This window comes from Electrophorus electricus, chromosome 7 (assembly GCF_013358815.1).
Source record: "Electrophorus electricus isolate fEleEle1 chromosome 7, fEleEle1.pri, whole genome shotgun sequence".
NCBI lineage: Eukaryota > Metazoa > Chordata > Actinopteri > Gymnotiformes > Gymnotidae > Electrophorus > Electrophorus electricus.
In genome coordinates, this window is record NC_049541.1 from 16208884 (window position 1) to 16235868 (window position 26985).

Here is a 26985-nt window from a genome sequence, read left to right on the forward strand (position 1 = left end):
TTTGGTTATTTAAAAAAAATAGAGGAAGTTTTTGGTCGCCAATTCACCAATCAGAAGCACCCACGGGCGCTTGCGCAGCTCACATGTTTTAGCATGCAGGACGATTAGCTTGCCTCTTGTTAAGTTAATTTAGCAATTAGTAAGTCTTTCTACGAGCGTAACATAGCTGTATGATCACGCAGTATTATGCTTTTACTGTAAAATTGTTTCATTTGTCAATTTGGTTTTTTTTAAGTTTCGGAGTGACTTTCGTGGTTTCGGTGAAAGGTAAGCCATTTTGTCTTTCGGCCAGCGGACAGTCTGAATGACCCTCACGTTGTTGTAAATTTAACCAACGTTATAGATGCTCGATGCTAAATTACACTTGGATAGAATATAATGTATGACCCCCGACCTCAGTATAAACTAACATAAACATCTTCTCATTATCTAGTCATGGCTAATTTGTCAAATTACGCCAGTCGCATGGCGCGACTTAGTGCACGCATATTTGGAGACGTTGTGCGTACTACGGATTCCAAATCCATGAAGGTGGTGCAGCTGTTTAAAGAGCCCCCCTTGGCCCAGAGGAAGGAGGTGTATGACTGGTATCCCCAGCACAATATTTACTATTCCTTAGCACAGAAGCTTCGATTCATGGGACTGTTCAGGTACGCTGTGTTACTTAAGTGACGTTGTGATGATATAGGTGATTAGTGGTGATATTGACGCATGCCCTGTTTTGCTGTAGAGATGAGCATGAAGACTTCAAGGACGAAATGCGACGTCTCAAGAAGCTGCGTGGGAAAGGAAAACCCAAGAAAGGAGAAGGAAAGAGAGCATTAAAGAAGAAATAGGCAAAATCCTAGTATACAAGGACCTTTTCATAGGAGAAAACGTCAGCCATCTGGAAGATGAACTGTATGGAAATGGATTGCAGCACATTCCTTTTGAATGTAGTGACTTCTGTGTTGCTGAATTCTCTGTACATGTTCAGTACATGTGTCTGAAGATTTTAATTATCCTTGGCTTGTATCTTTTTTGGATTAAATATTCACTATCATTCAAGTTTGTACTTGCCAATTGATCTGATCAGTAGGAGCTAGTTTCCTACTACTTGTCAGTAGTTCTCTCATGTTTGCAGGTTAGCAGTGATCCTGATGTAACCTAAGTTGAGGGTGCAAGTTTAGAAAGATCTTGACCACTTGGGCTAAGATCTTCACCCTATGTCACTATCATTTTTAAGCCTTAATTGTTTTAATTTTATACCGGTGAAGGGAAGAAATGCTTAGCATGTAATAAAAGCATATTTTTATTTATAAAAACAAGTCAGACTTTACAGGTCTCATTCTAAGGGGAAGAAAATCGCTACTGCAGGATTTAGAATAACTACAAAATAGGTAAACATCTTGCAGGACACTCCTTTTGATAGCATTTTTAGCCATTTTGTGTTTTCTACACAACATAACTTTCTACCTAGCTGTTGATTTCTTTGTACTATATAGGCATATATAAATGGCTATTTATGGTGTAACATGGGCAAACCTAGTCCAATAATAAGAAATCTTAATTTAAATTTTTACCATATTTAATCTAAGTATTAAATAATGCTTTAATTACTATGCTTAATCTGTTTGTGCTTAAAGAACGTGGTAAGGAGTGCTCATATTTTAACCTATCAGGTATTGCTTTGTTCTAAGGAAGAGTGGTTCATTGTAGGCTTTAAATTACCTGTGGTGAAGTACCAGATGCTTATCCAGTGTGTTTTTGCTTTTTTAAAGCCTTGCTGTATTACAAAAATGAGATCAAGTAGAACATGTTGACTGATCCCAAGCATGCACAAGTTAGTGCTGGCTGTGCACTGGCCAAGGGAATGAAAACCAAAGCGTCTGGTCAATTTACTCCGTTTATCATATTCCTGCCCTGCAGCTAACTCACCATTCCTAGATGTTTTGACCTGTCCTCTCAGCTGTTGCCTTAGAGCTAATAATTTAATTCAATAATCGAACTAATATCATTGTTGTTATTGTCCTCAATATAGCTTAAAGTCTGCACGCCAGTAAGGTTTCGGGTGTACTGCTTACTTAGTAGTACTCCCCATAGTTTGATTTACAAGAGGACAATTATTAAAAATGTACCATGCAAGTAAAGAAAATTTGAACAGATGTATAACTTTTATAGCAGTTTTTTAAAAAAAACGCGAGTAGTAAATTACAAGAGGAAGTAACACTTTATATGTAAACTAAACATTCGTAGAATAATACTTCCTAATCGTTGTTATTTTTATTTAGCTGTTTATATTGCTAATATTAACAATAAACCCATATTAAAATTGCAATTAAAATGCCCAGATTTCTGCTATCCCCATTTGCTCCTGAAAGGGTTTACAGTTCTTGAAATCTGTCTCCACCTCCTGTCTTGTTCTCTCTTTCTTCTATTTTTTTTTTCCACTATTTCTCGCAGTTTAAAATGGCGGCGTTGAGCAGCGCCGAGTCCCCACCGCCTGTGTTCAACGGAGACACCATGGACCGTGATCCGGATCGGGAGCCGGGACTACACGAGCTTGGCGCGGGGCTTGGGTCCACCTGCTCCGGGGGGCTTCGTGAGTGTCAGCAGGACATTCCCGAGGAGGTACGCGGCGTGTGACAGGGTAGAGAAGAGCTAGGGAGTCGGGTGCTGAGTGGAGCTTGGTGGATGTAGATCTTCAGGAAACACCGGCTGTAATATGGATCGTGGGGATGCATTGCAGGGGGGCGAGATGATGCACAAAAATCTGTTTGACTGAAATTAATGTCGTGCGTGGATAAATATGCAAATATATATTCGCAAGGTGCATTGTCGAGCAAAGGCAATCATTATTTTCTTCCATTTTTACTGCAGTTCTCTGACCCAATGTTTATTACAGGGCCTGCCCATATTTCATTCGCGTTATTATTTTTTTTTTCCTGAGACTACTGCAGCTGTAGCCAACAGCTCGCGAAGGCTAGCTCGTTAGCACCCGCGCTAGTTCATTAGCGCTCTGCGTTGAAATCATTCTAATGACTTCTAGCTCCTCATTCTGCGCGTGCCTTGTTTGTCTTCTTTATGTTCTAAACTGCAGTCTCGAACCCGCGCGACAGTTATCGCAGGCATTTTTGTGCGTGTGTCAAATCTCTTGTGTTGTCATCCTTCTTGTGAAACCCTGCTTTCTGTAGCTTGCTAACCGTACATGATTTTATTATGTGATTGTAATTATTGATGCCATGTCTTATTTGGAATAATACATTAACATTCTGAAATAAAATTGTAAGGTGGTGGCTCTGCTGGCATCATGAGGGTTTAATTTCCCAACCAGCTGACAGCCTTATGTTAAAGTGAGGGCCTTCTGTGGCATTACTTATCTTTGCATTAGCTAGCTACATTATTATGGGTACCTGGTACGTATATACTATATTATTACTGGTGACTACATGTATACCAAATTTAATTGGCCCTTTTTTTTGACGTTGGAACCAGGCATGCTAGTGCTACTGTTACCCTTATGAAAACCGTTCTTACTAATACAAGCGAGGAAGGTAAATCCAAATAGACCTCTTAATAAATAATAAGTAATTAATTTGATCCCTTACTGGCCTCATATGGAGCCCGGGGATCTTGTCTTAATTTAAAACAAGACTTACTTTAAAATATTTTAACTCCACTTTTAGCCTGCCCGTGATTTGCTTGATGCTAGGCCTACTCACACATTTGCAGATACTGCAGATGGAGTTGGTCACAGCTAGTTTTGCAATAGTTCTCTTACTGGTTTGTGACCATATTAGGCACATGCAGCCTGCTGTCACAAGGTGCATGTTGCAAATGACAATAATGTGGAGCTGCCTTTATTTAAAAAAATAAAAAAATTAAAAAATAAGTCAGGTCAGCTTTGTCACAGTTATTTGTACTAGCAAGAATACAAAGTAAAGGTAAACTGGTTTTCCTATTAGTTATGTATTTAGTCTCTTGAAAGAGGAAGGGGGCTTTCCTCTTAATTTAAAACAAAGCCATTTTATATACAAAGATTATGATCAAGTGCCAAATTGTTGCCCATGAACACTGTGACTATTACAGTTCTTTAGACAGACTGGTTCGTTAGGCCTAACCTCTGATAAGACAATTAATCTGTGAAGCATTCCAGTATTTTCAGTGAGCTTTTAAAGCAACTGTGATGGTTTTAGCTGTGTTTTGTTTTCTCCTATGACCTTGTGTCTTGCATATGACCAATGTGCAAAGGGGCATATTGGTAGGCTGTAGGATATTGGAACTTATTTATCCATATTGGGGGGGGGGGTGTAAAATAATATTTATTGTCAGAAATTAAATGTCCTCTCTGTGTGGTATAAATATTTCCATTAAATGTGGCATTACTATGTATATTAAAATTCAGTGTTGACCTAAGTTATATTCAGGTTTTGTCATATATTTAGCATCTTAGCTAAGGTGTTCCTGTTCAGGCTGCTGACTTTTATATCTGACCAGCCCCTGAATGCATGACCATTTTGTGACTCTACTGGAGAGATGGCATTGTCTTGTCAGGGCATGAGTCTCAGAGCTCAGGTCATATTTGGCTGGGAAGCCTGGAAGTTATCGCAGCATCCAGCTAAGCACTGCTGCTGTGGCTCCCCTGGGTAGGGCCAGAGATGGAGTATTCTGGATCAACTTTTACACCTCAGTGAAAAGAGTCTGCAATAAGTTTTGGTTTGCAAGTCTAAACGTAAAGTATATGCATTATCTACAGGCATTCATGCTAAGGCTAAAGATGCAGTAACCAGGATGTGAATGAGACACTTTAGATTTGCTAAAGTAGAGTTATGTTTCTTGTTTTGTACAGATATGGAACATCAAACAGATGATTAAGTTGACTCAAGAGCATATAGAAGCACTTCTGGACAAGTTTGGTGGTGAACACAACCCCCCGTCTATATACCTGGAGGTAAGTAGACAAGATATGCAAAAGTGCCACTCCTCAGCTGTGGTGAGAGAGATGACATATGGTGAAGCACTGGTAAAATGGAAGACTGCAATGAGGACTGGCAGATAGTCATTATTGCCCAGAGCACTAATTTGTCTTTATAAAAAGATTCTGACCAAAGTGCAGTGACTAAGACCTATAATTAAAACATTTCTGAACCCAAGGAAGTACTGGGGAACATATGAGACTTAACTCTGAGCAGCATACTGTAGGTAGCCCTACCTTAAGAGCATGTTCATGTTTTAAATGGATTCTGAATAACACAAAATTGTGTACACTTTCAAATGGGATGCCACAGACTGTTGAAGCTGTCATTTGGAAGTAGGCGTGAGTGGATGTAAAGGTTGAGTGAAGCACATGTCCACAGCTCAGTGCTCACCTGTCCCTTCCAGGCCTATGAAGAGTACACCAGCAAGTTGGATGCCCTGCAGCAGAGAGAGCAGCAGCTCCTGGAGGCCATTGGGAACAGCTCGGAGTTCTGCTCCTCTCCCACCCCCACCCCACTGCAGGTGAAGCTGGGTCTCCAGGCTGGCCCAGCTGCACCCAACACCCTGACCATGCTGCAAACCCCTAGCGACGCTGCCCGGGTCAACCCTCGCTCACCTCAGAAGCCCATCGTCAGAGTCTTTCTGCCCAACAAGCAGAGGACAGTGGTGAGTTGCAGCTGCATGCTGCACAGGGAAGAGTTCTACCCCATCCTTGAAATGGGTTCCATTAGTTTGGAATTAGGGTGGCTCTTTTTTGGTCAAGGGTTGAACTGAGAAAGTCTTTGGAATTTTTCATACTTTGGTATTGATGTTTTGAGCTCAAAAGGAAACTCAAGGAAAGGACTATGAACTGGTTTTCTACTACGTTCAAATTGTAGAGCTGAGTGAGTTCTCAGGGGAGTTGCCGCGGGGTCTCACTGATCTCCTGTTTTCCTTTGTCTTAGGTCCCAGCGCGTTGCGGGATGACTGTGAGGGACTCCTTGAAGAAGGCGCTGATGATGCGAGGCTTGATTCCAGAATGCTGTGCTGTCTACAGGATTCAGGATGGGTAATGGCATATAGCACACATTCATCTGCCTCAGCTGACTCAAATAATGCTCTGCTTCTTCTCCAAGGGTAGTGGTTCTCAAAAGGCAGTTCCATAGGATACCTGACTCAGAAGCCTGTGATAACAGCATAGTAAATACTGAAGAACATGTCCTACAGATACATTATGAATTCTGAAGAAGTGTTCTGTCAAGCTTGGGGTGGTGTGGTTCTGGAAATCTGAGTACATAACTACTGTGTTTATCAGCATTGCAGAGTATTAAGCAGGGTGGGGAAGAAATCTTGTGAGGTGATATTTAATCTACACACACTTGCTAATAACCAGTAATGTACCAGCCCTGCCTGCTAGCTTTAAATCAGTAGGAAATTAGTTCTTAACAATTGTTTTTAATGAGTTGGGAACCACTGCTTTAAGGGATATGCTGTGTGTGATCATTTTAAAGAAGCATTAAATACACTGACGATTGTTTATAATCAAGCCATGCATAACCTCTCTCTTTTCTCTCCAGGGAGAAGAAGCCCATTGGCTGGGACACAGACATTTCCTGGTTGACAGGGGAGGAGCTCCATGTGGAGGTTCTAGAGAATGTGCCCCTGACAACCCATAATTTTGTGAGTATGACATCAACGCTTTGGAAAATTGTGCAAATGAATCTAAACATGGATCCTGCTGAGGTTAGGGACAAAGATGAATCGTGTGTGTGTGTGTTCGTGTGTGTGTGTGTGTAAGTTTGTTTTATTTGTCACGTACATCGTCATACATGATATAATTCGCAGTGAAATGGTTTTTGTGAGTGTCCAACCTGAGGAAAGATACAGGAGTGTATATAGAAATATATACAAAAGATCAAAAATATATAACAATACATGTATAATGTGTGCATATATACACGCAATGCATATATGTGTATGTACACAATGTGCAATTCCAGTTTACAATTTACAGTCATGATATTATTGACATCATGATGGTGGTCCCCCTAGTTTATCAGTTGCCCTGATTCAGGGCCCAAATGGCCTGTGGGATGAAGCTTCTCCTTAGTCTCTATGTATTGGTCTTCAGGGAGCAAAAGCGCTTCCCTGACCTCAACAGAGAGAAGAGCCTAGTGTTGGGATGGGTGGGTCCTTCACAATCCTCCTGGCCTTGGTCTTGTAATAGATGGTCTGCAGGTCAGGAAGTTCTGTATGAGTGATGCGCTCTGCTGAACGCACCACCCTCTGGAGTGCTTGTCTATCCTGCTGTGAGTGAGAGTGAGTGAGTGAGTGAGTGAGATCTACAGATGTATGCTTTGTGTCTGTTAAAGGTCTAAGCATGTTCATTTTTAAAACGTGAGATCTGCTTACCTTAGGCCTGTCCATAATAGGGAAGCTCTATGGGGAAAAGGTCAACTTTTCCTCTAGAGGGCGGGTCACATATTCAAGTCACCTTGACTGTGTGTGTGGTGGTGTTTGTTTGTTGTGGGTGGTGGTTTTTTTTTGTTTTTTTGTTTTTTTTTAAATGAAGCAATGCTTTTTACCATATAAGGATTTACCCAAAGATTTTGAAGAACCTTATTTTGCTAATGTCAATCTCTTAAATGAAGATGGAAGCTGCTTTTTGTTTGGCATGTTTCCAGACTGTCTGGCCTTTGACCTTCTGGTCTTTTAATATGATGCATCTCTATTTTGCTTTTGAGGACTAGCATATTTACTTCTTGTGACCCTCAAATTCTGAGGCATAAAAGGGTGACCATCTAGGTAGATTTCCCAGTTGGGTCTTGTTTATTACCATACAAGTTCTAAGGTGATGCTTAGGTGGCACTTGTGACTAAGGTGCCTAGCACAGATCTGAACTATTAACTGTTGCCATGGTTGCTGTTGCCAGGTGAGGAAGACGTTCTTCACCTTGGCCTTCTGTGACTTCTGCCGGAAGCTCCTGTTCCAGGGCTTCCGCTGTCAGACATGTGGCTACAAGTTCCACCAACGGTGCAGTACAGAAGTCCCACTCATGTGTGTCAACTACGACCAACTGGAGTGAGTGCTCATGGGAAATGTAGTCTGAGGCCTGTCATAGAGTATTAGTTCTCATAGTTTGTTTGAATTTGCACAGTTGTTCGTTTTATTCGCATACTCAGATATTGGGTAATGGTGTGAACATTTGTCATCTTTTTCATTCAAAATTGCAGTTTTAAGAATTATCCATGATTTATCCCATCATGGGTTGTGACAGCAGCAGCTCTACAGACTGATGGCACTGTTACCAGGCGCTAATGTGCAATATTATTATATAAATAATCTGACATGTCTTATTTTTCTCTTTATGCAGTTTATTACTAGCGTCCAAGTTTTTGGTGCACCACCCCATTACCCAAGAGGAGGTGTCATCAGAGGGCACTACACCCGTGTCAGAGGTGTGTCCATCCATCCTGCCATCTGACTCTGCGGGGTAAGAGCAGCCACTGAGCCTGAGCTGCAGTGCTGTCGAACCGCCATGCTCATGCTGTTACACTCATGTCATCATGCTGATGAGCATGCATCTGACTCCTCCAGGTCACTTTGCCACTCGGCCGTGTCCCCATCCAAATCTATCCCCATCCCACAAAGTTTCCGGCCCGGAGAGGAGGACCACCGTAACCAGTTTGGCCAGAGAGACCGTTCTTCCTCAGCCCCCAATGTTCATATCAACACGGATCGCAGCCAGTTAATATTGATGTGAGTGATTAAAAGGCACACACGCACTAATTTAATCTCTCTTTTGTGGTGAGAAAATAAACTTAGCAGAGTTTCTAAGAAACTTGGAGTGTTTGCAGATGTGTAGCAGTGGATGCTGATAGTTATTATTAAAATTTGTTCTCAGTATTGTGTAGAATCAGTGTTTTTATTTTTTAAAGACTGTAAATCTTCATCACATTCTGTTTTAGGACTTGATTCGTGATCAAGGTTCACAGAGGGTCAGATGGAGGTATAGAGTTCTTTATAAAATGCAGCATAAACACTCACATCACAGAGGTTTGAAAATATGAGCAAGACTTTGCTCATATTTTGCTCATTTCCTCACAGAGGTTCAAAAGCTTCTCCCTCATATCACACTTTTTTTGCTGTGTCATTGGCATTAAAACCTTCATGCTAGACCATTCCATACCTCCTGTTTCTCCCTACAGTTAAGATGCTAAACACATGGAGCCCTGCTTCCCTCTCCATTCTGGGTCTTTAACAAAAGCTTTGCCATAAAACTGCCCTAGCTTGCTTTAAAGTGACCATCAGCACTTCAGCTTGCTTTAAAGTGAACATCAGCACACCTGCCCCTGTCCTCAGTATGTAAATAGTGGCACAAACTGCCCCCAGCAAAAACCTTTCAATGTGACCTTATAGCACAGACACAGGATAGTTGATGATTGGCGAGGGGTGTTTGGGGGCAGTCATTGTGTGTGTCTGTCTTCCCCTGCAGCCCCCTTGACCCACCCAGGTCGCTGCTCAAGGAAGCACCGAACACGGACCTCTAGCCCCATCCTGTACTCCTACCCCAATGCCATTGTGTTTGATTTTGAGCCCGAGCCTATTTTCCAAGGTAGCTAGGCCTTTGTGCTTCACTGTGCCCCATGTCTGCTTGCATGCGTGCGTATCTATCTGTACAGGTGATCAATGCCTCCAGTGTTTTTCCGCATTTTTGCTATAGTGTGAATTTTTCTTGTGCATGCACTTCTCCTGCAGTGTCTTGTCAAAGGCTGGAGATGCTTGCTCTCAATTTGGATCTTATGTGGTCCATTGCTCTCTTGCACAATAATAATGCAAGTCTGATCATATAATAATTGTTGCTGAAGGGAGAAGTGGAGTTGCTTACATGCACATGCACATACATATACATGGGGATACCTATATGACACAGAATAATCTCAATCATTTTAAGTCACGCACTAACCTCTGCAGCTCACCTTTCGATTGTAAAAGCCTGGATACATGTGAGTGTATCAAAGTACACTCAATACAGTTGTGAAATTGGATTGGTTTAAGGTAGACTGGGGGTTTGAGCTGGGTTTCTAATAGTTCTGCTAGACAGACCCTTCTAAAAAAAGAGAGAGTTTAGTTGGACTCACATTATAAACTACATTTCCAGAACTCATTGATCTCTATCCTCACATCAAACTGCATGATCTGTGTGATATGACTCCTCCACTACACATGTTCAGACACTTTTATTTCAGTCTCTCTGTGTCTGTCACTCTTTATTCTTCTTGCCTCTCACACTGTTGTTTGTCATTAACATAACCTTTTCTCTTTCTCTGTCCTTAATATCTTCAAAACACAATAAATTAGGTGTTTAAATATATAAATAAAATCCTTTCCAGGCTCCACCACTGGCTGTCAGCCACACCCCCTGCTTCCCTGCCTGGTTCCCTGACTAATGTGAAGATGCGCAGAAGTCCCGTGCCAACAGAGAGAGCGCAAGTCGTCATCCTCATCTGAGGACCGCAGTAAAATGGTGAGGGGGTGCTGCTGTGACCCTGCTCTTTACTTCCTGCTGTACCCGGATCAGTTTGATCCTGCAGATAACCAGAGTTCAGCATAGGTCTTCGGTGGGATGCTAAACCCCCATGCATTTGGCTGATTTTATTTTGTTTAGCTCAAACACAGCACATTCTTGCACCTTTCACTGAGTCTGCTCAGTGAAGTCAGGAGCTGTGTTGTTTGCATGGGTACACCTTAATGAACTCCCAAAAGACATTGTTGTTTTATATGCTATCCAGGCATTGCACCATGTTTAGGTTGCAAAGACATTTTATTTATGACAATAATCCATGTTGTGTGTGTGTGTGTGTTTGTTTGTTTTTTTGTTTTGTTTGTTTGTTTGTTCTATATATATATATATTTTATATATATATATATATATATATTATATATATATATATATTATATATATATATAATGGCATTGCTATCTGGAAGAAAACTCTGGGCAGGCGGGACTCTAGTGATGATTGGGAGATTCCAGAAGGTCAGATCACTCTGGGCCAGCGGATAGGATCAGGTTCTTTTGGAACTGTCTACAAGGGGAAGTGGCACGGTACGTCTTCAGAAACCTTGCATGGTTTCCGCCTGCCTTTCATTTCTGCAGAGGTACACAGCGATAGGATGGCATGGGATGGATGGGAAGGAATTCCACTGTGGGAACACGTTAAGTGGAATCTCAGCACTACTCTCATGCAGGAACTCTTAAATATTCCCCGCTGCCTGACATTTCTACTTCAGACATCATTAGTTATGATGTCTGATGTGTTTCAGTGAAACATACTAAAGTGGGATTTAAGATCTCAGATATCTCTGTACTTCTCAAAGAAGTAATGGACATTGGCCTTAACATGCCTTCTTCATCCAAAAAGGGGAAGGCCTGAGTCTGTTTCCCTGGTGCAGTGAATCCAGTTACCAACTGACATCATAACCTCTGCTGCAATGTATGCACCATTCCGGTTATGCTAATCCCTCAGATCTGGCTGACTACATTTGCTATTCAAGCATTTTGTTTTTGTTTTGTTTTGTTATTACCTTCACAGGTGATGTGGCAGTAAAGATGTTGAATGTGACTGCTCCCACTCCTCAACAACTACAGGCCTTCAAGAATGAAGTTGGGGTCCTCAGGTAAGGACAGATCTGCTCCTATTCTATGACCTCATCCCAAGTTGCTGTCTGTCTGTCATTATGGATCTAACTTTGACACCTGAAAAACCTGATGGTGCTGCTGTATGAAGAAGAGATGGGGGCATTTCTCTGCAGGTGCTTCAGTTGGGCCTATGGGTTGCTGTTATGTTGGAGACCCTTAACATCAACTTCAGATTAATTTATGGCTCTTATGCTAATAAGTGGATCATTGTGGATGCATGTGTCCATCGAGGTTGTCTGTTGCAAGCTCTGCCCTTCGTCCATGCTAATACAACTACTCATCTCCTCTTGTTGGTGCATGAATTTTCATACCGATTAACTGGTTCATGAGTGATCTGATGCTCGATTGCTAGATTACAGGGTCAATCATGCCTGTTAAATTACAGGGAGCACCATATGTATAGTCTTTGATTTAGGTGAAACAGCTGTGACTAATCCACGCAGTGACATTTTGTCCAAAAAAAAAGAAAAATCCTAATAATTTGGTGCAGATCTTCCTTTCATTTGAAGGGCTAGAACTCAGAGCTTGGGCTCAGGTTCTGCCTAGTTTCTGCTGGTGCTGAAAGGACACTTTGTTTATACCGTGTGTCTGTACAGCAGTTCCCTTTCATGTGAATTCTGTCTTTCTTGCAGAAAAACCCGGCATGTCAATATCCTGCTCTTCATGGGCTACACTACCAAGCCACAGCTGGCCATTGTCACACAGTGGTGCGAAGGCTCCAGCCTCTACCACCACCTGCACATCATCGAGACCAAGTTTGAGATGATCAAACTGATCGACATCGCCCGGCAGACGGCCCAGGGCATGGAGTGAGTTTTCAGGAACAAGGGCTCCTTTTTTTCATTTAAAGAGGTTCTGGCCAATCTGATAGAGGTTTTCTTGTCTCAGAATAACTGCTGATATGTGTAAATTTCGTTTAGGTTTATAACTCTTAATTGTGTTTTTTTATCCTCTCAGCTATCTGCATGCCAAGTCTATCATTCACAGAGACCTCAAGAGCAACAGTATCCTTTCTACATTTGCCTTGCATTGGTACATAATGAATTATTATTATTGTTATTATTATTATATTTATTTATTTATTTATTTATTTATTTATTTAAAATACACCATGTAACAAATCACAAAAGATTTTACTGCGTGCTGTGAGGATTCCAACCAATCCCAGACATTTCAAGTGGGTGTTTCCATGTGACATCAAGGGATCACCTGTGAGTGTTAATATATTGCAAAGTATATCTCCATGACACTGTAATTGTACTCTATTTTAAAAGGTATTGTGATTTATCCCTATAATGCATCCTAGTTATGATCTTTAGGATACATGTATTGTAGTGGAGACGAGTCTTAACTGCACCACTCTTCAGATATCTTCTTGCACGAGGACTTGACAGTAAAGATCGGGGATTTCGGTCTCGCTACTGTGAAGTCCCGCTGGAGTGGGTCACACCAGTTCGAGCAGCTTTCTGGCTCCATTCTGTGGATGGTGGGTGCAACTGCAAGTTCCATTCACATTGCTCTTTTCCAAGTCTGCCTGAGTTATGTGGAGTGCATTTTAGAATATTTTTTAGGCTTTTTTTTTTTTTTTTTTTTTTTTTTTTTTCTTGAGAACATGCTTGTATCTACATTTTTACTTTTTTGATTTGTAATTTTCTAGTTTACGTACGGTTAAGTGGTAATAGTAGACAAAAGCCTAATATGGACTACAGGAGTGGTGGAGAACACTCACTTGAGGTTTCAGAATGTTCAACCTTTTTAAAGTGCATACTTTTGCATTTTGTTTTAAGGTGGTCCCAAAGTAACCTAGTTTAAAAAAGTCTACCGGGCTTTCAGAGCCAAATCCAGCAGCGCTGAGCTAGACCAGTTGTTGGCTCCTTTAACTGCAAATCCAACTCAGTGACCCCCATTTGCGTTTGATCTTTGCGGCAGTGAAGCAGTATTACTGCTACTGAATGCAGATTCACTTGGAACTTGTTCACTTTACTCAGGCTCCAGAGGTGATCCGGCTGCAGGATAAGAACCCGTACAGTTTCCAGTCTGATGTCTATGCTTTTGGCATCGTGCTGTATGAGCTCATGTCGGGGACATTGCCTTATTCCAACATCAACAACAGAGACCAGGTGAGAGTCCTCTGGAAGTCCAAGTTGGTGTCCATATTGTTCCATCCAGAGCATCAGGAAACTCTGGAGCCATAAAACTCAAATTGAAGAAACTTGGATGCAGTGGGTGGAGGAACATGGCAGGCTGGCAAGGGAAAGAAGAGTTTCCCTGATTACCTTGGCAGTGTATTTTGAGTCATTGTCTTTCTGTACAGTGAAGTGCTGACCATTGAGTCTGGAGGCATTTAATTGGAAATTGGAAGATGAGATGATTCAGCACACTTCTGAAGTAATTGCTTTAGCTGCATTACGTATAATGATGATCTAGAGACTGCTATGCTATCTCTACTATATTAGATATCAATATGTATACTATGAATCTGCTATTTTGTGTTCGTGTGCTTGTTTTTCTTCACATCATTTTATCACTATGCAGGGAGTTATGACCTGTACTTTTTTTGGTAATAAGGGGAATTTGCACTTTAATGTGTGACCTTTACAATTTGGCTATCAAAATATTTTACTAACGGTAAATTATCCCTCCCCTCTGGAGGTTAGAGATGGTAATGGCTGTTTTGCATTAACTTTTATCTGATTATTGCTGAAGTAAAAAAAAACAAAAAAACAAAAAAACTGTCCTCCTTTTTATTTATTTATTTATTATCTTTAGCATTTATCATGCTCAGTGTTACAAATAGAAGTTATTTTCTTTCAATAGCCAAATTGGATATATATGTTTTTATAGATAGCTGTTCATGTTGGTGTGTCCCCACTAACACTAAAGGTAAGTTTGCAGACTTTGTATGGCTGTTCTGCATTATAAAGAAGCAGTCCTGTAGAAGAATCAACTTTCTGACCATCATCGTGAAAAGGACTTTTTTTAAGCTCACAGACCTTTTGTGAGCCTTCATTTGTTTTTGTTTTTGTTTTTTTGTTTGGTTTTTTTTGTTTTGTTTTTTTTTGTTGGTTTTTTGTTTTACTAAATATTTCTTTTGGTTCTAAGCAGAAGTTTACCTTTAGTAATGTAATGCCATACTTTGCTGTAAATTTTATTTTATTTTTTTTAAAGTGTTAGTCATTCAAAGTAAATAAAGCAATAAAACCCAAAGAACTACCCAGAGACGCTCTATGCTGTTCTCCCATGTGTTTTTTTTGTTTGTTTGTTTGTTTGTTTTGTGTTTTTGTTTTTTTGTTTTTTTGTTCAGTTGTTCAGCAAAGACAGCAGACTGAATAAACTGCACCAGTATACACAAAGGAAACTCAGGACCTACACACTGGAGTGTCTGTACGGTTAAGACCTCGGAGTTGGTCTGTGTGTAAACCTACTGCTGAGAAGGGCTCTCTCTCTGTCTTTGTTGCGCTGTAGATCATCTTCATGGTGGGCCGGGGTTACCTGTCCCCTGACCTGAGCAAGGTGCGCAGCAACTGCCCCAAGGCCATGAAGAGGCTCATGGCTGACTGCCTGAAGAAGAAAAGAGAGGAGCGACCCCTCTTTCCTCAGGTAAACAATGACATACCTGGGCGTTTTTTTTTTGTGTTAGTTTGTTTTGAAGCCAGCAGTAAATCAGATTTATTTGGTCAATTTTCTTGTGTCCAGATTGCAAGTTACAAGTAGTAGATCCAATTTGCTTGTTTGGACTGTGATCATGTTTGCTCACATATCAACATTGGTTGTCATAGTTTACCATGACAGGCATGCTTAACACAGAGTAGTATGGGGCAGCTAAAGCTAGCAAGCTAGCTACCAACATGGAGTTTGCCTTGGTTTAACAAGACATTAGTCATTCCTCTGATTTTATTGGCATAGGCAACAGCAGAGAAAAGTATGGCACACACCAAGTTTATTGTTGTCATAATTGGTAAAATGGTTAGGTGTGAGATATTTGTCCATGCAGGGTTTCCTCAATATTGTTTAAGACCTTGTCAGAATTCTGACATAAATAAGTACTGCTCACCAAATTAGGACTGAGGTTGGGGCTGGAACATGCACAATCCTATCTGACCAAAAAAAGGCAAAAAAGCTTTTTGAATTGGACCTGAAACTGGTCTTGAATCTGATTGGAAAAAGTCAGATGACACCAAAGTTTATCAAATCTTTGTTCCATTCTGTTCCTCATTCAACAGCATTTACATGGTGATTGTGTCGGTATGGGTGTTGATGCTAAAATCTCATCAGACCCAGTAATAATACTGCAGTGTTTACGTTCAGCATCACTGCTGGTCTGGGAGAGAGCTGTCCCTCAAAAACCTTCTCCCACCTGGGAGAACCTGACTCCTGGTGAAGTAGATGGCAACAGATATAAATTAGCAGTTTTGAATGTATACCTACAAGGCATTTAAGTTTCTAAGCAGCTGGTGAGTGCATGTTGTGTTGTGTGATTTTGATAATCATCCTTTTGCATATACTCTATACATGTGTTATAAGAATGTTCTGTTATCCATATTAGAAATGGACAAGTGGTCAATTAAGTTAATTTGTCCTTTATCCCAGATCCTGGCATCCATTGAGCTGTTGGCCCGCTCATTACCCAAGATCCATCGGAGTGCGTCGGAGCCATCCCTCAATCGGGCTGGCTTCCAGACGGAAGACTTCAGTCTGTATGCTTGTGCCTCTCCCAAAACTCCCATTCAAGCTGGGGGCTATGGTAAGTGTTTATACATATATACATATATATGTATATGTATAAACATTTGTGTGTGCACGTATGTATGTGTGTGTGTGTGTGTGTGTGTGTGTGTGTATACTTTTTTAAAATTAAAATATCAGTACTAAATTTTTATTTTTATTTTCTTTCTCTGCCCTTGTAGGGGAATTTTCAGCATTTAAGTAGTGCTGCCCTTGTCACCTTTAAGATGTCTCATGTTCCTACAGTGGGTTCATCCATAACACAGAAAAAACAGCTAGTTTCAAAGAATGTGCTACTTTTCTTCCTCTTTACCTGAAGAGCAAAGATGTTGATGGAATCACTTAAAAAAACAAACAAAAAAAACACCACACAAACCTATTAAAAACCTACAGCTGACCACCATTTGGTGATACGAAAAAGGAAAAAAAAAAAAAAAAAAAACAACCCAAAAACAAAACTTGAAATGATGCACATAAAGTACAATTGACAGTGAAATGAGTTGCAAACCCTTGAAGGTGGCTGCTATATGAAAGAGGAATAAATCCAGGAAGTTGGCAAGAAGTCTTAGCAAGCGAGCATGGACTGCTGGGTTACAGACTGTATGATGGAAGCGTCTGACAGATGGAGCTGAGCAATGTCCTGCCTTGCTGCTCCCCTGCTGGGGGCACTATGCAGTACTGGTCAACCAGAGCACAGGAGCCACACCTTGACCAATGGTTTGTTTTCTGCAGTAGAACTGCCTGGTCAGCAGTAGTTAATTGGATAATGTGTGGGACTGAAGTTAGGTCATCAGTCATGGAGAGGATGCTGAAAGATGACTTGAATGACATTTACAGACATTTCTTTTTCTTGTACTATGTTTGTTACATTTCAATGTTGCCTATGGCCGGAGCTGCTGATAAATGTTTTTCCTTTACCCTTATTTTTCATTCTTTTTTTCTGTTTTCTTTGGTATTGTACAGTTTTGTTTTGTTTTTTTTTCCTTTGCCTTTTAAGGACATCAACATGGGTCCAGTACATTCCTGCTAGCACACATCTGTTTGTGGAAAGAGGTAAATTATGCATCAAGAGGAGAACTAATTTACCACCTATCAGGCTCTTTTTAGATGATGAGATATTCTACACTTTTACAGATGTCCAATGTTGCCCAAGCACATAATGCTCCTTTCCAGTGGTCAAGATTATTGTTCTCCTGTGATCAGCATTGAGTAGGAGTATACATGTTCTCATAAGATGAACTCCCAAGGAATTTTTTCTCCCTTTTTTATGTCTGAGTTACATATGAATGTGGTGTGCTATGAGAGAGATGAAAGAAAACTCAACTTTTTTGTAATGCTATAGCTTCAGTAACATAAGTAAGATTAAGGTCTGATTTATTGTATTGTAGGATTCACCAAACCTTCAGGGAGTTCTGCTAGTTACAAAAATTAAGGTTGTGTATCAAAATTACTTAAGTGCTGATATGGGATCAGTTCATGTGTAACATCCTAAACGAATGCAGGTTACCCCTAGCTCAGCAGTTTTACTTGGACAACTGATACTCATGTGCCCTGCAATCCACAAGTATCTTTTATGTTGCGTTAGTGGAGTACTTCCTCAGTGCTGCTGCCATGCTCACTGTGAAGTGGCCGTGTGAAATGTCATGCTTCTATACATGCCCCTACACAAAAGCTAGGCCATGTTCTTTGTCTCAGACCTGATGAAAATAGACCTTCCTTAGAGACCACATCTTTGAGGTTTGTAAGGTTTGGTGCAGCGAGGGTCATGCCATTTGTTCCATTGCCCTTTGAGTCATTCATTGCGGTATATTGACTTAAGAGAATTTTACATTGTGTTGTTTTTTCATGGACAGGCAGGCCTGCACAATTAAATTTATTTATGTAGCTTTAATTTTATTGCATTTTTTTCCTTGCCTCTAGGAGAGGTTTATTTTTTTTAGCTAGTTGTTTTCTGTGATTGAGTAAATGGGCGTTAAGCTGTGTGTCCTTTGCACTTTTTGTAAAATGGATTGATGCAAACAAGCAATTTGCCTTTCTATAGACAAAACATTTTGTCAGAGTGTTCAAAGCATGACTAAAACTCAGTATCACAATGTGATTTAAATAACTTGTGTGTTATACGATATGGCCATGGGTTATAAAAGCCAAAGCTTTAGGTAAAAATGGACCATAACACCATTTGTGACACTGTGTTGACGGTAAAGAACCCTTGTTGGATTTTTCTGATATAACACAAATTGCACACTTAAACAGATTGCAGGTGCCTTTTTTTGGCAAATATCTGCCGTTATGTTCCCAACGTAAAAATGTCCATGATTTCTCATGTAAAGGACAACACATGTTTGTCTTATTAAACCTTCAGATCCCCCAAATGCTTATTCGAGAGATTAGAGGCTTCTCGGTTTCTTTGTCCCTTCCACTCTAATACATACAAGGAGTTTTACCCAGTTGCTTGTGTCTTGTTTTTCCCCCAGGAATATCAATATTGTAGTTTGAATCAATTAAACATATAATTCCGAAGGAAGAACAAGCGGGTGTTGAGGGGATTATGGTGTATATGATTATGCGTGGTGCCCTTTAGCATCCATTTTTGAGACTATACTGATTCTTGCCCACATGCTGTTGACTCCCAATCATTTTAGTTGGCATACCTAAAATAGGACAGAAAGAGATGGCACGTTTTTAGGAGTGCTGTATTTATTTGCAAGATTTTCTTATTTTATACGAGAATGTTACTAAAGAGGTTTATCTTTTTGAAGGATTGTTCTCACTTGACTATGAAATATTTGGGGACCTTTTTTTAAAACTTAATTTTCCCCCACATGCCTTTCTCAACTCCCACTTATTTCTTAGTTTTCCTGTTTTGTGTCTCCTTTATATACCCCCCAGGCACCTTCCTTCCTTTGCCTTGCCTGCACCTTAAAGCCCTAGCAGTTCATTCACATGAGAACCATCATTAAAGCTTTTGGGAGACTCTTTTCACCTGTAAATAGCTGTACAAAGAAAATATTGTCTGTTTGCTAGGAGGCATGGAGTTTAAAAAACCAATAAAATGAGTTATACAGATGTTTCCAATAAAGAAATAAAGGTTAAGAAAAGACATTTTGATAGATGAAATTCTGAAAAAAAAGTGTAAAAATATTTAAGACTATAATATAAGAGGGGAAAGAGCTTAATGTATTTGTTGTGAATATGAAAAACTGATATATTAAAGATGTGCATGAAAAATGTCATTTTATTGGCTTTTTATTATCATTAAAAGCTCATATCTTATATTTTTACAACATATAAGCAGCTAAGTAACAGGCATGAAGAGAACACAATGAAATTTTACTTTTAACAAGATCCACTTAAAATGAAATATTTAATCCCAAACTATCTGGTTTGAAAAATGAAATCAACTGGCCCTATAGCTCATAATAATGGCAAAGATCATATACTCTTACAAGATACCAGGTCTGTTTTTGTTCGGTCTATGAACTCTGAAGCACGTTGATTTATGCTAACTGCTATGTTTTCAGTTGCTTCTTTTATAAATTATATTTTTCAGGAATGAATAAATGAGCAGGTGATATGTATATGCTGTGCATTGCATGGCTGTATAAATGCATAATATAAGTAATATGTCTTAGAATTAAATACAGCCATAGAGTAGGTGTATTAATAAAGTCATCACTTAACAGTAATTACCATTCCACACATTTATAGGGGGATTATTACATCAAAGGACCTCATTTAATTTAAAATGAATTATATCACTTAAAACAAATTTTAAGTCAAAAGCAAATGTTTGTTTGCATTAGGGTAAGTAAATCAGTATACGACAATCTGTTTCCACATATTTGTTAGCATTAAAATCAAAAAAGGACAGTTCATTAAAAAGTGAACATGAACATTTATAGAATTTTATTTCAAACCACCTGAAACCCACAAGTATCATTCACTCAAATTAGCTGTTTACTGTGCTTTCTAAGCATTTGAGAACAGTAAAACCTGATTATAAAGCATCAATACTCTATATTAATTTATTTGGAAAAAAAGCTTTAAAATTGGTAAATCTTAGGAATATGTAGCAAAAAAAAAGCATATTAATAAAAAGCTCATTATTGTTATATAAAGAAAAGCCATGATGGATGTTTCTATGAAGATTTAATCAAACTGGTCCTCAAGATCCTGCTGTTTTTCTTTAAATCCAGCTTTGACAATCTCCTGGAGCTTTTCTGTTTCCTCTAAAGATGGTGGTGGCATGACTGCCTTCAGTTCCCCTTCAATTTTTGCCAGCCTTGCATGAGTTTGGCTTTCAAAGTTAAGTTTGTTTTTCTCGATGAGTATTAGTATGCCTTCTTGAGCCTCCTCACAGGAGTTTTGCAGTTGCTGGCGCTGAACATTGAAATCTGGGTTGTTGGGGTCCAAGGCCATAAGCTTTCCAAGACTACTTATTCTATCCATAAGATATTTTTGGACACCTCAGTGTAGGTGCCTGCAATCATGTTCACCAAACTGGAAATGTTGGAGCAATAGAAAGCTTGAGTGTAGATCATGTCTTTGATAAACATTATTGGTGAATATTTGAGTTTGGATGCTGCATTAACAGTCTTGGTGAAATCATTTAGGGAGGTGCTCAAACACGTCTTGATGATATTTGATACCATTTGGAAGAAACGCACCAATTTCTCCCACTGTTCTTTCACTCGTCCCATGGCATCAAGACCCTTGACCAAAAACATGATTGTGGTGTCAAAATCAATCTTTTGAACTTCGCATTTTCTCATGTCTTGAAGGACCTTATTTAGCTCCTCCTTCTTTTTCTTCATTTCATCCACATACTTATCATAAGTTGCTCTCACATGTTCCAGTTGAGCCCGACTCTGTTCTATTTTGAAACGAGCATTTTCTGTAGCTGTCTGGCTAGCAGTTTTCTTTGAGCTGCTAGACTGTATTTGAAGAAGTTGGGGAGGTTTTGCAGCGAATGCTGGAGTTCTGGTTACAGCCTTACTCTTTGAATCAAATATTTGTGCCAATTTAATTAGACTGCGCATGTCAGAAACCAGCTTGTTGTTCTTCTCTTGGTCAAATTCCCCCTTCTCTGCATACTTGGCCAAATCATTGCAAATCAAAATGCCATTTTCACAGATTGAGAGGACTTCTTGTTTTGGTTCACACTCTGCCCTCTTGCTGATGTATTCTTTAATTGCCTCAAAGTTATGTTTCTGGAAATCTGATTTTATGGTTCCACTGCTCTCATCTCTTATCTCTGTCAAGCTGATTTTATCATTAGCAATGACCTGGTTAAAAGCTTGACTCAACATTAAAATGTGACTTGAACTGGAGAATATGTCATTTAGGGCTACTGGGTCAGATTTTGCACTTTGCTTCTGGTTCATGCCTTCCCCACTGACGCTTGTATTTGATTCTGTTTTTAAAAAATCTGTAATAAATGCCCCTGTGCAAATAGAGGTTATTCCAGACAAAAGGGAATTCACTGAGCCTGTCATACCCTCAACAAAATCCATTCCAATCATTTCCCATCCATTTGGTAAAGAGTCCATTGACTGCTTAAACATAGTCTGGGCCTCTTTAAGTTGACTACTAAATTGATTTACAGATTTTTCAGCCTGTTCATTTATTTCCTTTAATATCTCCTTCTTAAGTTTTGCTGCTTCCAGCTTTTGCTTGACTTCCTTGAGCTCCTGTGTGTAGCTTTGTTTGGCATTTAGGCAAGCCTCCAGAACCTCCTGGATCAGCTCAATGACTTCCATGAACTTCCTCTCAGTTGATGCTGCCAGTTCCAAACAGTCAGTGGCTATACTGTCAATGTTTTGGAGTTGAGAAGGGAGAAAGCTTTGGACAAGTTCATCTTTATCTTGAAGAAGAATTTTCACACACATTTTTATGTATTCAGGAATGTTGCCAGTGTGGAGGCGAATCTGATCCATGTTCTTATGGGCCTCATTGAAAGCACGCCATCCAGAATTGCAAATTTGCATAAGACAAGCTCTGAAAGATTCTGGGTACTTGATGAATTTGAATCCATCTTTTGGTGGATTTTTATTGATGGAGAAGTCCACCTTGGATGAAATGAAGACTAGTTCTCCCAAGATGGCAATGGAAATTGGACCTGGTGTCAAGTACTCCTCCCAGTTTGCATATGGCTGCATTATCATTTTGGTGTCATCTCTGCAACTTGATGCCTTAGTGATATTTTTTGTAGCTTTGATAATGTCTGCAGAAGTCATGGTTTGACCTATTGAAGAGTGAATAACATTAAAAATGTTTAATTTAACAGGAACATACTCTGATACTATAATCTTATAGAATTGATAAAGTATAAATTCATAATTTATAAAAAAAAAAATATAGCGCCTGACCAAAGGTTGTAATTGGGTATTTCTAAATTTTGCACACATCTTAAAAAATATTCTTAAAGGGGGAATTAATTGATTATTCAAAATATTACAAATGGTTCAGTGAGAAGTGAGGATTCAGAAGAGTTTATAGCAGCAATGAGAAAAACCATGGTACTGAAGCCTCTAAGGATGTCTCAAAGAAATAAGAAGATTCTGGAATAGGTCTGGTTATGACCTGGCATGGGTGCACTCGTTCTGAACCAGATCCATATCAAAGCTGTACCTGGGACCCTTGTTCTGAATATGGTTTCAGTTTTGGTCTACATGAGCTAGTTTCAAGGTGTTTTCAGAACAAATAGTACCGAAAAAATAAACTGTACCTAAAAGATGTTTACTACTATTTTTCAACAATTCATAATATTCAACAAAAGATGACCATCTCTGCATTATCCATATCTGTAAACCTAATAGATGTACATCAACACTGATAGTTGTGTAGAAAGCAAAATATCTCGTTTGTGTGTGTTTTTATATTTTGTAATCCCTTATCCCTATCATAAACATTTTAAAGGATTGAAAAACAGATGACTTTTCTAGATTGGGCTATTTTTCTTTTCAGTATAATTGTGTATTACTTCTCAATGAGCTGGGCCAGTTATGCTGAAATTGTGAAAACAAATGTATGAATGTATGTATATGTATATATATATATATATATATATATATATATATATATATATATATATATATATATATATATATATATATATATATATATATATAAAAGCATGTACATGTTTTACATGAATGTAAGATCATAAATGTAAATTTACTTTCAAATGAACTATTTATTGGCTATTGTAACGCGGGGTGGCCCGAGTGCGGAAGGGCAGGACGCACAGGCTCCAACGACGTGGACGAATATTTATTCAAAAACATAGACAATGGCACTCACACGTGTTACAAAGAGCATTAACATAAAACGATTAATATTAAACAAACACGAATACATCTAACAACGACGAGTATAACATTTAACATTGCCATTAACAACAACGACCAACACTCTACACACTTCGACACGAGCTTAAATACATATAAAGAAAAAAGGTGCAGCTGTGCGCAGGCGTGGCCACAAACAGATCCTCTCACTACACGTGGCTGGCCAAACCACGTGACTCGCGGGAGGCGAGTGTTCAGTGACAGCTATATCTGTACATTGCACTATTCTAGAGAGATATCTGTAGCGAGATTAAATAAATTCCAAACCATATTCTCATTGTAGCCTTTTAAATGTTTCATTTAAACAAATGTTTTTAAACACCGTGTAAAAGAACAAATGAATATTCCCACAGAGAAGCAAGTGATATAACTGGCTGCACATGGAAGCAATTTAAAATCTGTTCTAAAATTTAATTTAATAATGGTACAGCAGTTTAAATAATTACATTTAACTGGTTAATTATACTTGAAATACAATTATTAATTAATTAAAAGCACTGAAATTTGTATAAACAGAAAAATATACCATTGTATCCTATATGAAAGAGTGGTAAGAAAAGTTGGCTCATGAGATTTTACATTCTACTATTTTTTTATTATTATTGTTTTTTACACAGTTCTACAAATGGTAAGCATTTTGTTTGCATACTCTCTTAAAAGTAAGTGTGATACCCTTACCTTTGTGTGAAGTTTCAGCACATGTACTGATATCTGGTGCAAGCAACACACTTTTGAACTGCTGTTTTTATGTACATCTTTTTGCAATCTCAGTAAGATAAGTGTGAAAACACTTGCATATATAAGCTTAGAAGTTTAAAAAAGGATGTCTGTACTCTACTAGACACTGAGCTGACTATAGCAGGTATGAGTAGACCTTTATATGAGACATATTTTTTTCAATATACCTTAATTTAACATTCAAGTGCAAATGTTCTTCGCAGTCTATTTTATTACATACTATCCCATTTGTTCTTCTGAATTGTATGAAATCACTTATATCATTATTAATAGCATGCAATGACTGAAATAGTCTATTAAGCAAAATAAATCAGCTCTGATGAATGCTGAAAAATTAGTCAGATAACCAAAAATAAATAAATAAATAAATAAATAAATACAATTTTGAAAATATATGAAAAGTGAGTAGTGAAGTTTCTTCTATTATTTTTTTTATTTTTTTTTATTTTTTTCCCCCCACAGGCTTTGAGTCAACATGTCAATCCAAGTAGAAAATCTTGGGCGAGAATTTATAAAGGCAGTGAACTCTTATCTTAAAAATGGATTTAGTGCTCTCAGTGACTTATCCATAATCCTCTTAAATGTAGATGTAGACTTTGTGACTAGAAGTGACAGCAGATTTGAAAACATTCGGAGTGCAATACTTGCTGCACAACAAAACCTGCAGGGAGCAGAACTGGCAGCATCCTCACAGCTCAAAACTGTGGATAAATTCTATGTGGAGCTCACAGTTAAAAGAAGCAATCTCAGTGTAGAGCAACAAAGCAAATCCCTCAAACTGCAGAATTTGAAAAATCAGCAGAAAACAAACAAATCTACTTTAGACATGTTCAAAATGTCATTAGATATTGCAGTACAGAATCGTAACACAATGCAACAAGTACTTTGGGATCTGGAGAGGCAGAAGCAAGAGGCAGAGGAGCAAATGAATGTGGGAATTGGAATAACATTTATTCCTATTTTTGGTTGGATTGCTGGTAATTATTTTTTTTGGTTTTTACTAAAATACTTTAACCTTTCATCTTTTATTTAGGAAATGTCTGGTCCTGTGCAGCTAAGGTGATGTTAGTTCTGTCCTCTAATTTTAAGCAATAGTCCCATTGTAGAGTAATAGTCCATGCTTATAGTTCTTCTCATGAACTGCAATAGAAAACTGAAGAAAGAAATAGCCTAATTATATTGCTGGGTTTTTTTTGTACACTTTTCATTGAAACAGGTCCATTAATGATCAGTGCAGCTGAAAATGACATAAATGAAGCAAATTACAAAGCCAGCGAGGCTGCGAAATTGGTACAAGGATTTGAGTGGCAGGTCAGCAAGTTCTCCTGGAAAGTGTCTGACTGTGGAAGAATGATTGAGGACACACGCAGTGAAATATCTCGGACAGAATGGAAGCTGCATCAGATAGCCCAAAACATTGATGATATCCTAATACAAAAAAAGTTTTTTGCTGATTTCCAGGCTAAGATAAGGAATTCGCTCAGTTACCTTGGCTGTCTCGTAGGGATAGCCAATGTGGCAGAGTTGCAAACACGCTTATTTGTGTTATTACAAGCAATGATAAAGTTGCTGCAGAACCTCATAAAGTTGGCTGAAACTGTTAGAGAAGATCGCCTTCTCTATGATGAGGGCATGAAAAGTCTCATCACAAATATGCAGGTGCAGTACATAAAACTGCAGGCTGTAACTGTGCCTAGTGATACTGCTGCCATTGAAGAGTTCATCTAAATAGCTATACAATTTCGAAAGCCAAAAAACTGAAGGAAAGAATTTAAATCAGCATTTAAAATATGATTTTTTTTTTTGTGTATCACAGTATCCGAGTTTTTAATGTTTAGCTAGCCAAATGATTAATGTATTACAATAGTTCTGGCAAGAGAATGAAGAAATGCAATAAAGCTTCTTGGGATCTTTAAAAGTTTAGTTTAAGGTCTGAGTTCAATACAATAGCTACACTCATTACACTTCCATTTTAAAAATAATAACTATTATATATTAATTTATAAGGACCTAAGGATATTGTGAGCTTGTGAGTAATTTACAGAGAATTATATTATATATTATTTTATACTTTTATATTCCAACACATTAGATGCAAACAAAATTACTTTAAAAAGAAGAGAGTGACTTCAGTATAACAGTATAGCATAAGTACATTTGCAATCAATAATAAAATTGCAACTAATATATTGGGACATAAAGGGATCAGTAATGTGACAAAAAGAATAAAGAGGACATAAAAAGTTCCTCAAAATGGAGACCTCATAACAGACACCTCCATTGCCCAATTCCTCAGTTGATGCTTTGCATGCATTTTGTTCAGGAAAAGAAATGCCAGTGTTAACCACACATATCAGTGAAACCACTGCGTATGTGCTTTCGCAAACAAAACATATCACACTTATTAATGAACAAATGTTACTTTTCACAGCATTAATTTTGCTGCAGAGTATGCACAAAACACCAGAGATGTTGAAGTAATAGTAGAAGTAATTATGCTTACTCTTTTTTTAATGTGAGAGACACTGAAAATGAT

At 38.7% G+C, this 26985-nt stretch overlaps 3 protein-coding genes across 3 annotated transcripts; 2 read left to right on the plus strand and 1 right to left on the minus strand.

Moving 5' to 3' along the window:
• The first annotated feature begins 58 nt into the window (after positions 1-58).
• Positions 59-1047, plus strand: mrps33 (mitochondrial ribosomal protein S33). The gene is made up of 3 exons (XM_027002167.2): positions 59-267; positions 434-650; positions 731-1047. Exons 1-3 carry the CDS (start codon positions 171-173, stop codon positions 834-836), a joined length of 420 nt encoding a protein of 139 aa, XP_026857968.2. The 5' UTR covers positions 59-170; the 3' UTR covers positions 837-1047.
• A 1386-nt stretch (positions 1048-2433) lies between these two features.
• On the plus strand, positions 2434-19590 carry braf (B-Raf proto-oncogene, serine/threonine kinase). Its single transcript, XM_027002195.2, is given in 24 exon segments — positions 2434-2610; positions 4829-4930; positions 5362-5622; positions 5901-6004; positions 6513-6615; positions 7868-8016; positions 8309-8428; positions 8533-8671; positions 8674-8694; positions 8904-8933; positions 8935-8944; positions 9431-9550; positions 10329-10340; positions 10343-10403; positions 10405-10462; positions 10926-11043; positions 11531-11615; positions 12270-12446; positions 12595-12641; positions 13005-13123; positions 13626-13757; positions 15103-15237; positions 16228-16381; positions 16545-19590. Coding segments are annotated over 24 exon segments (2442 nt in total). The 5' UTR covers positions 2434-2448; the 3' UTR covers positions 16568-19590.
• Positions 19591-20198: 608 nt separating this feature from the next.
• LOC113572533 lies at positions 20199-24401 on the minus strand. Its single transcript, XM_027002197.2, has 2 exons — positions 24390-24401; positions 20199-22606 (listed from the first exon to the last, which is right to left on the minus strand). The coding sequence occupies exon 2, from the start codon at positions 22596-22598 to the stop codon at positions 20799-20801; it is 1800 nt and encodes a 599-aa protein (XP_026857998.2). The 5' UTR covers positions 22599-22606; positions 24390-24401; the 3' UTR covers positions 20199-20798.
• Positions 24402-26985: the final 2584 nt, after the last annotated feature.

Excerpts from the sequence above, each read along its gene's own strand:
- mrps33 (XM_027002167.2), top strand. The coding sequence starts at position 171 with ATGATCACGCAGTATTATGCTTTTACTGTAAAATTGTTTCATTTGTCA. Across the intron at positions 268-433 it reads TTTCGTGGTTTCGGTGAAAG|TCATGGCTAATTTGTCAAAT; the intron begins GTAAGCCATTTT and ends CTCATTATCTAG. Across the intron at positions 651-730 it reads CGATTCATGGGACTGTTCAG|AGATGAGCATGAAGACTTCA; the intron begins GTACGCTGTGTT and ends GTTTTGCTGTAG.
- LOC113572533 (XM_027002197.2), bottom strand. The coding sequence starts at position 22,598 with ATGACTTCTGCAGACATTATCAAAGCTACAAAAAATATCACTAAGGCA.